This window comes from Orcinus orca, chromosome 9, assembly GCF_937001465.1.
Source record: "Orcinus orca chromosome 9, mOrcOrc1.1, whole genome shotgun sequence".
NCBI classification, from domain to species: Eukaryota; Metazoa; Chordata; class Mammalia; order Artiodactyla; family Delphinidae; genus Orcinus; species Orcinus orca.
Window position 1 is genome coordinate 3,036,252 of NC_064567.1, and position 13,866 is coordinate 3,050,117.

General features: G+C 56.6%; 1 protein-coding gene across 5 annotated transcripts in view; it reads right to left on the reverse strand.

The window, feature by feature from the left end:
- The window catches only part of DPP6 (dipeptidyl peptidase like 6), a 1,028,806-nt gene that overhangs the window by 21,493 nt on the left and 993,447 nt on the right, over nucleotides 1-13,866 (reverse strand). For all 5 annotated transcript variants that reach the window (XM_033408228.2, XM_033408227.2, XM_033408230.2 and 2 more), the window contains exon 18: nucleotides 4,108-4,206. In XM_033408228.2, coding sequence (XP_033264119.1) covers nucleotides 4,108-4,206 — 99 coding nt within the window. The remainder of the gene's footprint in view (nucleotides 1-4,107; nucleotides 4,207-13,866) is intronic.

A 13,866-nucleotide genomic window follows, 5' to 3' on the forward strand; every position in this document is an offset into this window, starting at 1 on the left:
TCTCTGCCAGGGCAGCACTGCCCCAACAAGTAGTTAAGTGGGGACAGGCGGAGACTGAGGGCGGGGTGGGGTAAGGCAGGGGGCAGTGGCCCTGAGGGAGAGGCTAGAGCTGTGGGGAGCCTCCGTGCAAAGCCAGGGGCTGCGCGGGCCTCCCCGTTTGCAGGCTGGAACTGGGCAGGTCTGGCTGCCTGCGGAGCCAGCGGGAGGGAGCTGGTGCAGCCGTGGGTCCTGCAGCCAAGGTCCTTTGGATCTGGTCCTTGGCAACCAGGACCCAGTCTGGGAGGGAGGGGGCCATTTCCCTCACTGCTTTCTCTGTTTTTCCCCAAACAAAGCTTCCTGCGCAAGTTAAAATTGTTTATTGACATTAACTACAGCCCAGATGAGCGATTAGGTTGGAATTAGTGGCTTTTTCAGTACAGTTACTGTAGATGCACCCCAGGCTGGGGTCGGCTTAGCCGCCTGCTCTGACCAGGGTCTCATTACTGATTCGGGCTGAATGTTAATGGCTTGCAAATTAGATCAATGGCCCAGGGACCCTGGACTTTATCACTGAAATATCCATAAAACATGGTCTGGGCTGCTTCCTGCCACTGATAAGCCCATGGGCAGGCTTTGGCCACAAGCGGCTGAATACATTCAGAGAGTGTTCCTGGAGTTGGAATGCTTCTCTAAGGAAAGCCTTAGCCTCCGGTAGCATTAAATGAAAAACAAAGCATAACAAAATAAAAACAGTCTGTAGGGCGACATCATTCGGATTTCCTGGGACCCCAAGGGGCGATGAGCAAATGCCGGCCCTGCACACAGCTGTCCCTGCTCTCCCTGCATCTACGTCCCCGTTTACCCGCAAGGAAAACCTCACCCTGGAAAGAAACCTCATGTGCAAGGGGGGCCGGGAGTTGGCTATTTGTTTCTAAAGACCCTTTTCTGCATTTTTGGAGGAGGGGATGGCAGGCACCCCTTAGTGCTCTGGGGTTTGGGAAACATTGTGTGCAGAGTGGATGGAAGAGGGCCCTGGGCTAGAAGCTGAGACAGGATCCTGTGAAGGAATATGATCTGGCCTCCAAGGCTGTGGTAGGAAGTGACAGATGGGAGAAAACTTGCTGATGGGGGACGGGGGCGGGCAGCAAGCTGAGGTTGACTGGCAGAGGCTGACTGGCCTTACAGGGCGTGACCTGTGCAGTCACGCAGGCCTGTGCAAGAGCCCTGGCTGGACTGGAAGCTCACAATAAGCCCCACGTTTTCATTTTGCTCGGGCCCTGCACCTTATGGGGCCCTGCCTGAGGTCTGCAGATAAAGACCAGGTTGGGGGGGGGGGGCCAGACCTGTGGAGGTTGCTTGCTCACTCATCCACCCTCCTATCCTTCCATCCATCCTTCCCTGCATCCCTGTCTCCATCCATCCAACCATCCTTCCCTGCATCCCTGCATCCATCCTTCCCTGCATCCCTCTATCCCTCCATCCACTATCAATCTGAAGTTGTTTTCTTGTTTTCTTGCCTCTGGTTCTTCCTTATAAAAGGAAAGCATGAAGATAAATGTCCAGTTAATTTGAGGGCTCTCATGAACTTGGATCTGCCCTGAGTGACTGGACTCCAGGTTCTGCATGGCAGTTTGAACCAGTCACTGATGCCTTCCCCACGGGCAGCCCAGACATTCCTTTGACCCATTTCCTGGCAATACGAAGTCTCAGCGATGGGGCTGTCTGTACAAGACACCCTGTATGGTCAGAGTCGCTCTCTTTACAGAAAACAGCTCAGCAGGGAAGAGGCGGAGACTTGAGATGAACAGGTCAGGAGCCGCGTCTCCAGTGCACACGTCCCAGGGCAGCAGAGGTTCTGCTTCCTGCCTGTGGGTAGCTGGTTTCGGGCCTGTCTGACTAGGGGTCGCCAGTTTCTGTCCCAGTGAAACAGCTCCCGGGCTCCTGTGGTGGGTTCCCGGGTCTCCCCGCTCTGCCTTATCGTGTCAGAGCCGCGCCTCCTGCAGGGCTCCTGAGCCCGCTTTCAGCCTGGACTTGCATCCTTCCTGCCCCTCATTTCTGTTCTGTGGTTCCCCAAGCCCTGATGACGGGCATCTGTGGACGGCCCAGTTCCTCTGTCTCCCTCTTTCTGACAGCTCCTCTCCCGCTCAGGACTGGACGTGCTTGAACCCAGCCACCTGGGGCTGTGCTCCCTGGACACGCACAACTGCCCTCGGTTCCAGAGCCGAGTGCATCCTGTGGGACCTGCGTGCGTCTCAGGGACGTTGAGAGAAACCCAGACCCGGAGAGGCGGTCGGGATGGCCCTGGCCTGTGGGCAGTGATGTCCCCGCCGGGCATGACTGCAGGCTCCGCTCATGCTTCTCCTAAGTCTATCTCTTTTCCCGCCTCAGGCCCTTCCATCTTGTTTCCTCCATCAGCCCCTCATCAGAGCGAGTGCACACGGGCCATTGTAAGAGAAAGGCCTCTGCACCCGTGGGCCCGGGGGAGACGGGTTGAAACACATCCTATTTTCCGACTTTTCTGACTGTCGCAGGTGAATCTCTCTCCCTACCTGTATCTCTAGTGATGTTTAGAAAGGTTCCCATATAGTGTGATTCCGTGTGGCCCAACGATAGGACAAGGATGAAGGTGCTGGAGGGTGAGGGCCCCCGTGTCGGCTGCCACCTGGGACAACCCCGTGGCTGGAATTCCACCAGCCTCCCGACCCACCCACGACCGACCATGCTGATGTGTCTCCCTCCTTCTCCCCTCTTCTCCACCAACCGAAAGCGACTCCAGGGACCCCTTCAAGCCCCACCTTGCTGGGAACCTTCACGGGACCCCAGTCCCTTCTCACGCTCTCCCCTGAGCTCCTGGGCCATTCCTTTCTGCTCTGAAGGACGCAGCTTTACGGGATGCACTGTCTGGGTGGGTTTGATTTCGTTCCACAAGCTGAGCCTTGGTTCCTGCCCTTAGGGGCTCACGGTCTGTCAGGTGGCTGAGTCCAATCTAACAAGGGGTGCGGAGTGATACTCCAGGGCCCACCAGCCCTAGCGACAAGCCGCTGTCCCACTGAAGGGGCAGGGCAGACAAGGAGCTTCCAGACATGGGCTGGGGCGGCAGACACAGGCTCGGGCTACCACCTGCTCCCCCGGCCCAGGCCTGCAGTTCAGGCATCACTAGTCAATCTCCGCACTCTTTTCCATTGATCCCTGGCGACCTTCTAAGTTAGCTCAGGAGACGAAGTCTATTCACCAACCTCAGAGATGAGGGGCAGGTGGTACCTGAATGGATGACTCAAAGATGACTTCAAGGTTTGAAATCTAAGTTATCTGAAACCAGTCAGCACAACCGAAGGGTGTCACCCTCGAAAGGAGGAGCGCGTGGAGGGGGACACAGGGCTGGGGGAAGGACGGTGAGATGAGTTCGGAGCATTGTGCACTTGCGGTCCCCAAGGGCAGACGCCCGCTGGGTGGCAAAGCTCCGGGCTGGGCTGATGGGGGACTGTCTGCAGAGGCGAGGAGGCTATGAGAACCCTGCTTCCCTCCAGGAGAGGCAAGTCCCATTCCAGCCAGTGCTCTGGGGTCCTCGGGGCCTAGGGGTGCCTGCTGCAGGGCACGTGCTCGTAAAAGCTTATCGAATGGCTGAACGGACAGTTCAAGAGGGAGAAGGACGCAAGCCAAGGCAGAGCGCTGGATGGCCGCGGGCCGCACCGACCACCAACCCCTCACGCTGTTTCTCCAGCTTCCAGGACGCCTCTCAGCCCACGAGCAACGTTTAGACGTGAGATGATGAAGCACCGAGAACGTCAACGGCACAGAAGGGGAGCTTCCAGGGGACACGCTTTCCTGGATGGTATCATGACCGGTTCCGCCCCAACAAGGAGCGGGTTTCCGTCTGGGGTCTTGTCGAAACCGTCAGCCTCTCGAGGACAGAAACCACGTGCTCCTGTCTTTGTGTCACAGAGCGAGCATGCTGGCTGTGAGCGCAGTCAGCTCAGCGCGAGCTTCCCCTGGCCCCCGGTCCCCCTCGCTGCTGAGGATGCAGTTCTAGCCCGTGCTCCCCCACAACCCCCCACCCGGCAGTCATGGTCAGGCTGTTTCAGAGCAGATGCTGGTTTTCCCGTTTAAAGGAGCAAGCGTAGCACTTACTGTAATCGTCAATCTCGATTTTCCTGTATTCTACTTTCGGCATCTGCCGATCGTTTATGGCTTTCTGTACGTGTTCATTTGTTTCTAGGTCGAAAATTTCTGAAAGAGAGAAAAATATGACACACTCAGATTCAGTAACCGCTTCTTGACGCCATGAGTCTTCACACGCCTCCTGTCGCTAGCTCCTGCGTCAGAGGAGGGCCACTGGTTCCACGGCTGGAACCAGAGCTGCACACATTAGATCATGCGCTCAGGTCCCAGCACGAGGGGAGAGTCGAGCTCAGGGCAGGGGCTCCAGGCTGACGGCAGGTTCTTCCACTGTGTCCAGCGCCCCTGCCCCCCCGCGATCCTCACTCCCCACGGCGTTTCTCCCTCTCCCACACACACATGTTGCTTTAGGTGTGCTTGGTCTCAAGACTGCTGGTTTTGGGAGTCCGACATCGTGCCTGTCAGGACAAGCGGTTTTACAAATGTAGTGGCCTCAATACCACTACAGAAAGGAGAGTAGAAGCTGGAGCGTGACCGTTATTACGTTTTCCAGGAAAAGTGGTTGGGCTCGGGTTTCTTGCCTTAGTCATAGGGGGTCTGGCTTTGGGGACCTTGGTCTGGACAGGCACTCGAGCAGTTAGTGAAGCCACGTGAGCCGCAGTGCAGGGGGACTGGCCCATCTCTCTTGGAGTCTGACCCGCACCGTAGACACACCAGCTCTGTGACCCTTAGGTTGTAACAGCTCAAAAGGCCTTGACTGTGACCCTCTACCCCCATCAGCCCTCTTCACTGATCCCCTGTGGACGTGGCCCTCCTGTTACGTGTCAGACTTCCTCCATCTGACACGTAACAGAACCCACCCCACTTCTTTTCTCCCCTCTCACCTCAGTCCTACCTGGGGACAACTTGTGGTTCATTTGAAAGGAAGTTTTATCTTTAAGGGGCTCGACAAGTCACTTTGAAACATTTGTGAACATTTTAAAGAACAAGCTAATCTCACAAGCATCCTCCGTGATAAGTGCCTTTGAGGACAGCGGGCCCTGCACGGACGCGGGCGTCCACTCCACACAGGCTGGGCAGGTGAGTCATTGCTCAGGACCAGGACCTCCAGCAATGAGTGTCTTTTCTGTGGAGCCATGAGGATGGCCTCTGAGCATGATAAGCAAACTTCTGCGGGGCAGAGGCAGCTCAAAGTTCCCAGGGCCGGTGACAAGCAAAGAAACAAAACAGAAGATGTTTTTCAAGTTTGTTAAGCACGTATTTGGATACTCAGCTTTGGTGAAAAGGTGAGGGGAGAAATGGTGAAACTAACACTCAAACAGGTAAGGTTACAAAAAAATCTGAAGTGGGACCCCCGCCACATAGCACGCAAGAAATGCTGTCCTTGTGGAAAGCCAGAAGGAACCCTCGACCTTGTGGTCACACATGCAAGTTTGGGAGGGGATGCCCGACGCTGGCATGGTGTGCCTGCCCTACTGCCTGCCCAAACTCCTAACAGAGCAGAGAGGGCACTCATTCCCTGAGTCCAAATGCCCTCGGCCCTTTAACACAGCATCCCAGGCATACACAGTCTGTTGAGAGGAGTTGGTTTAGGAGATATCAACTATCTATTCCCCATGTTCTATCCACACTTATAGGGCAGGAAGATTAGAAGGGAGCTCCACAAGATAATGAAAAAGAATAGCATTCTTCAAGTTCTTTGCTGCCTCAGGGCCTTTGCACTTGCTGTCCTATGTTGCTGGCTTTTCCCCCTCCATCAAGTCAAACATCACCTCCTCAAAGAGAAGCCCTGACCCTTCACCTCAGGTACCCCTCTCCAGGTGCACTTAACACCAACTCTAGGAGATATGGTCATCTGCCTGGTTGACCCTATCCCACCCAAGGCATCAGTGTTCAGTCCCATCCCAGGGACAAAACACACTAGTTTCCAGGAACATGAATACATAGAGCTGTTTGTGGAAATCTGATTCATATTCCGGAAATGATGCATCTTCACAGTAGCCGAGTTTGGGTTTCGACCCAAGTCGTTCTTCCTTTTCCCACATGGAAAGGACTGAGAGGTCCTCCTCGGTGTTTCAGAAAGCCCGAAGGCTCTCAGAGCTTCCTGGTGCTCGGACCTCTTAGCGGTAAGAGCCGAAGCGATTGAGGCCTGACTATTAACCACTGCTTCCCGCACAAAGCAAAAAAACCCCCAAAACCGAAGCACATTTTTATTCAATTGATTGAAAAGTTGACAGGGCTTGAAGGACTAATGGTACACCCAAGTTAGTATTTCGTTAATTCTGGGAATTGAGGAAATGCATCGAGGCAACCCAAACCCAAGCTCAGCGTAGGAGCTGGAGCACAGACCTTACAGGGTCTTCTGGAAGCCTCAGCCCTCTGGATCGCGACCTGGACCTCTCTGCCTGCCTATGAGATAAGCCCCGGTGGAGACAGGTGAGGGACTCGGGGTGTGCGAATGTGGGTCAGACCAGAGAAACGGACACTCGTGAGGATGAGGGAGTCGTCAGGAGCCCAGGAAGAATGTCTTCAGGGTCAGGAGCAAGGCTGTGTCCTTTGCTGTCAGAGAAGCAGCACCGAGCTTCTGCTTCTGGGGGATGGACAAGGCTCCAGCGGGGGCCGACCTGGGTGATCAAACTTCACAACGAAGAGACCTGGTGCAGCCTCCCAAGGTCTGTTACAACCTTCTCTCCGCGTGTCTGCAACGGGATTTGATATTTCTGACACCAGATGAGCCTGAAGGAGAAGCTTCGGGCTCAGGCTTGACGTGCTGCTTTGCAGCCTACAAGCTCGGCTTGCGTGGAGTTAACGAGAACACAGACTTGCCAGCGAAGCACTGCGCTCCCTGTTCCTGGATCCGGGAGCCGCGGCTTCGTGCGGGAGCCCACGGCGTCCTAACCGCACACGGCGTTCTAACAGCACACGGTCGTCCTAACCGCACACGGCGTCCTAACCGCACACAGCCTTCTAACCGCACACGGTCGTCCTAACCGCACACGGTCGTCCTAACCGCACACGGCATCCTAACCGCACACGGCGTTCTAACCGCACACGGTCGTCCTAACCGCACACGGTCGTCCTAACCGCACACGGCGTCCTAACCGCACACGGCCTTCTAACCGCACACGGTCGTCCTAACCGCACACGGCCTTCTAACCGCACACGGTCGACCTAACCGCACACGGTCGTCCTAACCGCACACGGTCGTCCTAACCGCACACGGTGTTCTAACCGCACACGGCGTCCTAACCGCACACGGCGTCCTAACCGCACACGGTCGTTCTAACCGCACACGGTCGTCCTGACCGCACACGGCCTCCGCAGGACTAGCTAGTCCCTCTGTACTGAAATGCCACCCTTCACAGAAAGGCGCCAAAGCAACAGACTATTAAATTTAGTTAAATATTAGATTTCTCATTTAATGATTGCCTGCACAACTGGTTTTATCAGCAGAGAGCTGGCTGTCCCACAGGGGAGCTGAGTTAAGCCATTTTATTTGTTCCCATAATTGCATTCAGAGACGGCAGAAGCACGGCAGAGGAAATAAGAAAAGACCGGCCTCTTCCCGAAGGGTTCTTCTTTTGACACCGGGGCCGTGGGGACCTGCAGTCTGAAGCACGCAAACGGCCACTCCTCAATCAGATGTGAGCCCCTCTCATGTTTGGTGGAATCAGCTATTATCAGATCTGGGCACGTGGAGCCTGCAAGAACCAGGGCAGCTGATGACGGCTGCTCCCCGGCTGTGCCCCAGCGGGCAGACGCCGAGCGGTGGTGACCGCGGCCGTTCTGAGACTCTGCTGGCTCTGGGCCTTGGAGGAATTGCCACTTGGCCGGATTTGGGGACACGAATAACCAGAATCAACTGGAAGCCAATGAGCAGCCGAGCCAGAGGAGAGAAGAGCCGCCCGCCCCTCTCTCGTGTTTCTGAGGGGAGCGGGAGAGCGGGAACTGCATGCAGATTGCAGATTACTCGAGTCTGGCCGCCCGCCGGGTTTTTCCGGGCCCTTCCCGGCGTGTTTCGGACAGCTTCCTCTTGTGCACCTGTCCCGGCAGCATCAGCGCCCCGTCCTCCCTGCTCAGTGGCTGCAGCATTGCAGACGCGGCCTGCCCACCCCGGGGCTGCACGGCTCAGACTGGACCCCGGCCTGAGGCTGGCACGGACGCCCTCCAGACCCCCATCTCACCTGGAGACTGTGTTCTCCAGCTCCCAACGTCCAGTTGTTAAGCCACACAGTTTGGGTGCTAATTGTTCTCTTTGCCCTGTCTCTCTCTCTCCAGCCAGATTCTAAGCAACCTGGAAGCAGGGTGATGTAAGTGCATTCGTGGTGTGGGCACCGTGCCGGCAGGCGGGTGGGCTTGGTGAGAGGGGCTGTGCGTGGCTCCCACCCCATCAACTACATTCCAACTCAGGAAAGGGCACAGAGCCGTGGACCTGCCGGCCCTCCAGCGTCCCAGGGACGCCGAGGCAGGTGCCCTGAGGGGCAGAAGGCGCCATGTGCTTTGCTCGCTCCGCACTCTTGTCAGCCAAACAGCAGCTCGCCCCCAAACCTGCCGTGTTTTGGCCTAGAGCGAGCCGTCTGTAAACCCAATCATCACCTGTCCCTCCAGAAGGGCTGCCAGTGTGTGTGTGGTGGGGGGGAGCTGCGGACCCGGAGGACTTTCCAGACACAGCGGAGGCCTTGACCGAGACGGGCACACGCTGGCTGGCACCTCCTGGCATCCCCCCATCCTACCTGCTTGCCACGTGCCTGACAGCACAGGTGACATCCCAAGTGGGCCCTCGGAGGAAGATGGCAGGGGGGTCTCCCAGGCAGAGAGAACTGAGTGAGAAAGGGGACAGACACCAAACAGCCTGTGTCTGGGACATCTCAAAGAAGAACGCCTATGATGCCAGCCGGCCGTGCGAGTTGGTTTTGCTTCTGTGTAAAAACCCGACCGAAGGGAGTGGGAAGGAGAGGCCCTGTCTAGGAGTTCTGGTGAAGGAGGCACACCGGGCGCTCCGGTAACTTGGGGTCTGTGAGCAGCTGCCACGACACTGCGGGCGCTGCCGGGACACAGACCATGCTGAAACCGCCTGCGGCACTCTGTCCCGCGGGCTGTGCCGGGCAGGGAGGAGTGTGGTGCTCGCAGGCCTCTGCACCTGAATTGTGTCCGCACGCCGAGCTCACACCCCCCTCACACTCACACTGAAGCCAGCAACTATTAATGCAGCGACTGTGCCGGTTTTCCTACGCCAGCACCTGAGGAGTGTGCTCTGGTCCCGACCATAATTACGTTCTTAAGGAAACAGCTTCTAAATAATTCAGAGTCACATCTGTGACACCGCAGGCTCTGTCTGCAGATAAGATTTTCTAAAGGGAAAGAAGTCCAATATTCCCCGGGTGGCTCTGGGGTCGGGAGCAGAGGAGGAGGAAAGACAAAGACTTCCGAAACAGTAATTTCGAATTTCAGAGCAGGGCTGGGATCCAGGGAACGATCGCTGCCGTCTGATCCTGACCGGACCTTCGGGGTCCGTCTGCCGCCTGCCGAGCTGTGTTCCCCCGGCTTCTGTTTGCCTGTCACTGTCCCACCACGTGGGCCATACACAGCTGGACATCCAGGCTTTCCACAGTTTGCCCAAAGGCCACCTCCCCAAGAACCCAATCACCTGCGGGCCACTGGGCTGCGGGCAGGTGGCCTCACGTCCTGCCTCCGATCCGCACGCCGGTGGGACCTGCCCTCCCGACTTGAGGTAGCTCTGTACTCTGCTTGCCGGGCCCAAACACCATCAGGGACTCAGCGCTGCGTCAGATTCAACCGGGGTTGCCTCTGGAGCAGTGACCAGGGATGCTGCGGTTGTGAGCACATCTCTCAGGTGACAGCAAAGCAAAGGCCTTGGGCTCCTGGGGCCCGGGTGTGGGACGCTGTGCTTAGGGTCACATGAACCGAGGTCTGGCCTGGTCGTGGCCATGTGATCTCAGGTAACGTGCTGTGAGGCTCGCGCTCAGTGCTGCCCGGGAGCCTCAGGCAGGCTGGTCCTCGGTATTAAGCGGTTACTTGGTTATGTTAAATAGAAGGGGTGGATGCGGTGCTGACGGGGATTAAGCATTCGGGGTGCAGTTCAAGAGCTCGGTCCTGCCGACCCCAGAATCCTCCCCGAGGCTGCACACCGGGGCTGAGCGGGGTTCATCCCAGAGCAAAGGATCCTTGGCCCGGCTCAGGGCAGGCGCAGGATGGAGCCACTAGGCCTGAGTAGCCCCCGGCCGCGCTGGCCGCAGGCTGAGCTGCTCGGCGCTCCGAGGGGAGGGACGGGCTGTGCCCCAGCGCCTTCCAGCTGGGGCCACTTCAGGTGCGCTCCTCGCCCTCGGTTTTCCTCATGAATAACGGGGGTAGTGAGAGCTCCTGCCTCACGGGCTGTGGTGGGGTGGGACGGGTGGAAACACACAGAGTGTCCGCAGCAGCGCTGGCCCCAAGCCAGCTCTGTAACCTGCCTGAGGTCGCGGTCGCTGTCACCACCACTCCTGAGGCCTCCAGCCTTTCTCCAGGTCCTGTTTCCAGGAGATGCTCACGACGCAGCCTCGGGCAGCACAGGCACAGGACGTGCCCTCTCGGAGCCCGAGACTCACAGGACAGCTCTTGCAGGCAGGGCCAGCCGGGGGGATGCAGAGCCCACCGCTTGCCTCTGTGATGCTCCTGGAGCGTTTCCACGGCCTTTTCAGCCCCGAAGAGCACAGCCCATGTGAAACGCACGTGAGGCCCGAGGGCTGCTCAGTGAGCCGTGTGGTCCTGCACGTGACGCACGTGGACCCGAGCCCAGCAGAGGAGCCCCAAGGCTCGGACGGGCCCAGGGCCTGGGGGCACCGGCTCCGCCCCTCACCCGAGAGGGGCCCATCCAGTTCGACAGACAATCCAAAACCTGAGGGCACTGTGTTCTGTGCTGGCGCAGCTGGAGATGAGATGGGAGGAGGCTCCGGAGCCGACGCCAGACACACCAGAAGGTAAACACACAGAAAAATCCCCGGCTGCCTCCCCGCCGCCAAGGCCCTCGGGCTGGACTCTGGGTTTGACACGCTGTCGGGACCTGCAGCCTTCAATTCTTATTTTCCAGGCGGCCCCAGGCCTCTCCTGTGGTGTCAGCTTCCGGCACAGCACAGGGAACGGCGCAGGGCGGGGGCCGAGGCACGGGGTCCTGCCCTAGTCACCATGTGCGAGTCACACAGCCTTCCTGTCCCACCCCTGCGACTGGCACCTGGTGGGCATATGCCACTCATGGGCGGACAGAGGGAACGGAAGAAACTAAACATTTGAAAAGTCTTTTTAAAAACCTGAGCCCACTTGTAGGTTAACTTTGCGACGTTTTGCTGTTCTCCTTTCCTCCCTCCCTTCCTTCCTCTTTCTCTCTTTTTAAAAATTTCTTCTCACTTTCTCCTCTTATTGAGAGTATTTGCTCTTGAACAGTAAGAATTCCAGAAGAAACAGTCTTAGCTGTCAGTATTCTTGCAGCTTGAACCTGGGCTGTCTTTTCTGGGGAGCAGAGCCTATGCTGCCTGTGAGGTCTTCCTCACGGGGTCGGGAGAGGGAGGGAGCAAGGGGATGTGGGTAAACGCGCTCTGTCACGCACCATCCGACGGGAACCGTAGGGATGGAGCCCTTGGACGTGGGGTGACAGGTGAGATCCAGGCCTTGGGTCTGGCATCTACTACACACACAGGGGTGGTGATTACGGGTTATTCCCAGACGGGGGCAGCCAGGAGGGATGCTCAGCTGAGCTCCGACAACCAGGCAGGACCAACGTGCACAATCTTTGCAGAACACAGTCAACAGGGAGTAAGTACGGGACGCACCCCGAGAGCCGTGAGGAGTGGAGCGGACACTGCATCTCTCGCGGTCTCTGAGCTCCAGTCTTTAAAAGAAAGAGGCTGGACTCGCCGTCAACACTGTCTTCACTCTGAAGTCTCTGACTCCCAGCACAGAACAGGCTTCCCTTCTATTCTGTCACGAGCAATGGGGTGTGCAGCATCTCACAGCTCCCAGTATCGTCAACAAGTAAACCATCCCTTGTCATGTGTCCTGCCCACCATTCCGACAGAAGACCACTTGTTACCTGAGAATTAATTGTTTTGGGTCATTTGAATGATAAGCAAAAGTTCAATTCTTTTGCTGATTAAAAATATAAAACCTCTCTTTTGCCGCACCTGTTTAGGATTGAAATGCATTTCTTAGGAAATAAGACGTTAGTTTAAGCCGAGTTCTTAAATTGGGGTCTGCAGACATAGTATCAGAAGTCTTACTTTCTCCCCTTTATATAGGGTCTGCTTATCATTCAAGTCTGGGAAACACTCAATTACCAGACACTTGCTAGGGCATCAAAGCTGTCTGAATGCACCTGCCAGGTGTGCCTGGGGGGGAGTCAGGAGCCTACCTGGCAGGGTCGGGGCAGTAGGCGGTGGGCTGCAGCTGAAGACAGATATGGGATGAAGGAGCCGTGGAGCACAAGTCTGGGGACACAGCCTCTGAAGAGGACAGGTCAGAGGCAAATGCAGACAGAGGGCCAGGCTTGGGTGAAACTGGGGAGGGGGCCGGGGAGACCCTGCTGGGGAGGGAGGCAGCGGTGTGGTCTCCCGCGAGCGGCCGACCCTTCGTCCCTGAGTTTCTGCGTTTGGGGCTGGTGCCATGAAGGGCAACAGGAAACCTATTCTCCGGCATCACCTGCCAACTTTCCACTGAGATGTCTCCGGAAACCAGTTCTGCTTCCCACAGCAGTGTGGGGAAAATGAAGACAATTTACAAAATCACAGAAATAACCTAAATCTCAAATCCCTACCAAATTTGAAAGCCCCTGTGACCCATTTTCTCTGAAGCCTTAGATCAAAGCTGGGCTCTTCTTTCAGGTCTTCCGGGACCTTGTCTCTGGCTTTGAGGAAGACCCAGAACTCAAACCACTGCTCAAACCAGGCACTAATGAACATGTAAGTCTTTATGGTTTCTCCTGGATGTTTGTGTTTATTATTACATTTTCTGTCCTTTATCTTTATGTCTTTTATGTCCTAAGCGATGCTAAGCTCTCCCAGTGTAGGGTCAGATCTTACACCTCTACAACCAGCCCCGCTCCCTGCCGTTTGGTCCCCCTGTCCTTATGGTTCCATGCTGGGCCCTGGTGCTCACAGCCACAGTCAGAGAACCTTCCTTGGTGGGGTCACCCCCCTTCTATGAGCCTCCCCGGCATTGATCACACCTGTCTGGAAAGGGCCTTCACGGTCAGACCAAAGTAATCTACCCAAGAATGGCCCATACTTACCCACTAGGTCACTCCTTTCAGGGACAGGCCTCCTAGATTCCCTCTCCTTTTTACGTCCTGTGATACTGACTGCTAACTCATCAGTTTCTCCCCCTTCCCAGACACACAGCTTCTGTTTTTCTAGGTGGGCCCACGTGCAGGAGTTCTGCCTGGAAAGGACGCACACCACCGCTAGGCCTCAACACAAAAATCACAGAACCTTCCCATTTTTGCTCTTCCTGTCCCCAGGGCCAGAAGCAGAGCCTTGAAGATGCTGGGGCCACACCCCAGAAGGAGCCTGCAGCCCTGGGTTCCTACCAGGAGAGCAACCTGTATTTTGTGTGCGCGAAACAGAAACCCTCGTTCTGCTGAGGTTGGGTGGAATTGCACCCCCACAAAAGATGCTGAAGTCCTCACCCTCAGGACTGGTGAGGGCAACCTCATTTGGAAACAGGGTCTTTGCAGAGAAATCAAGCAAAATTGAAGTCAATAGGGCGGGCCCTGATCCAATACGA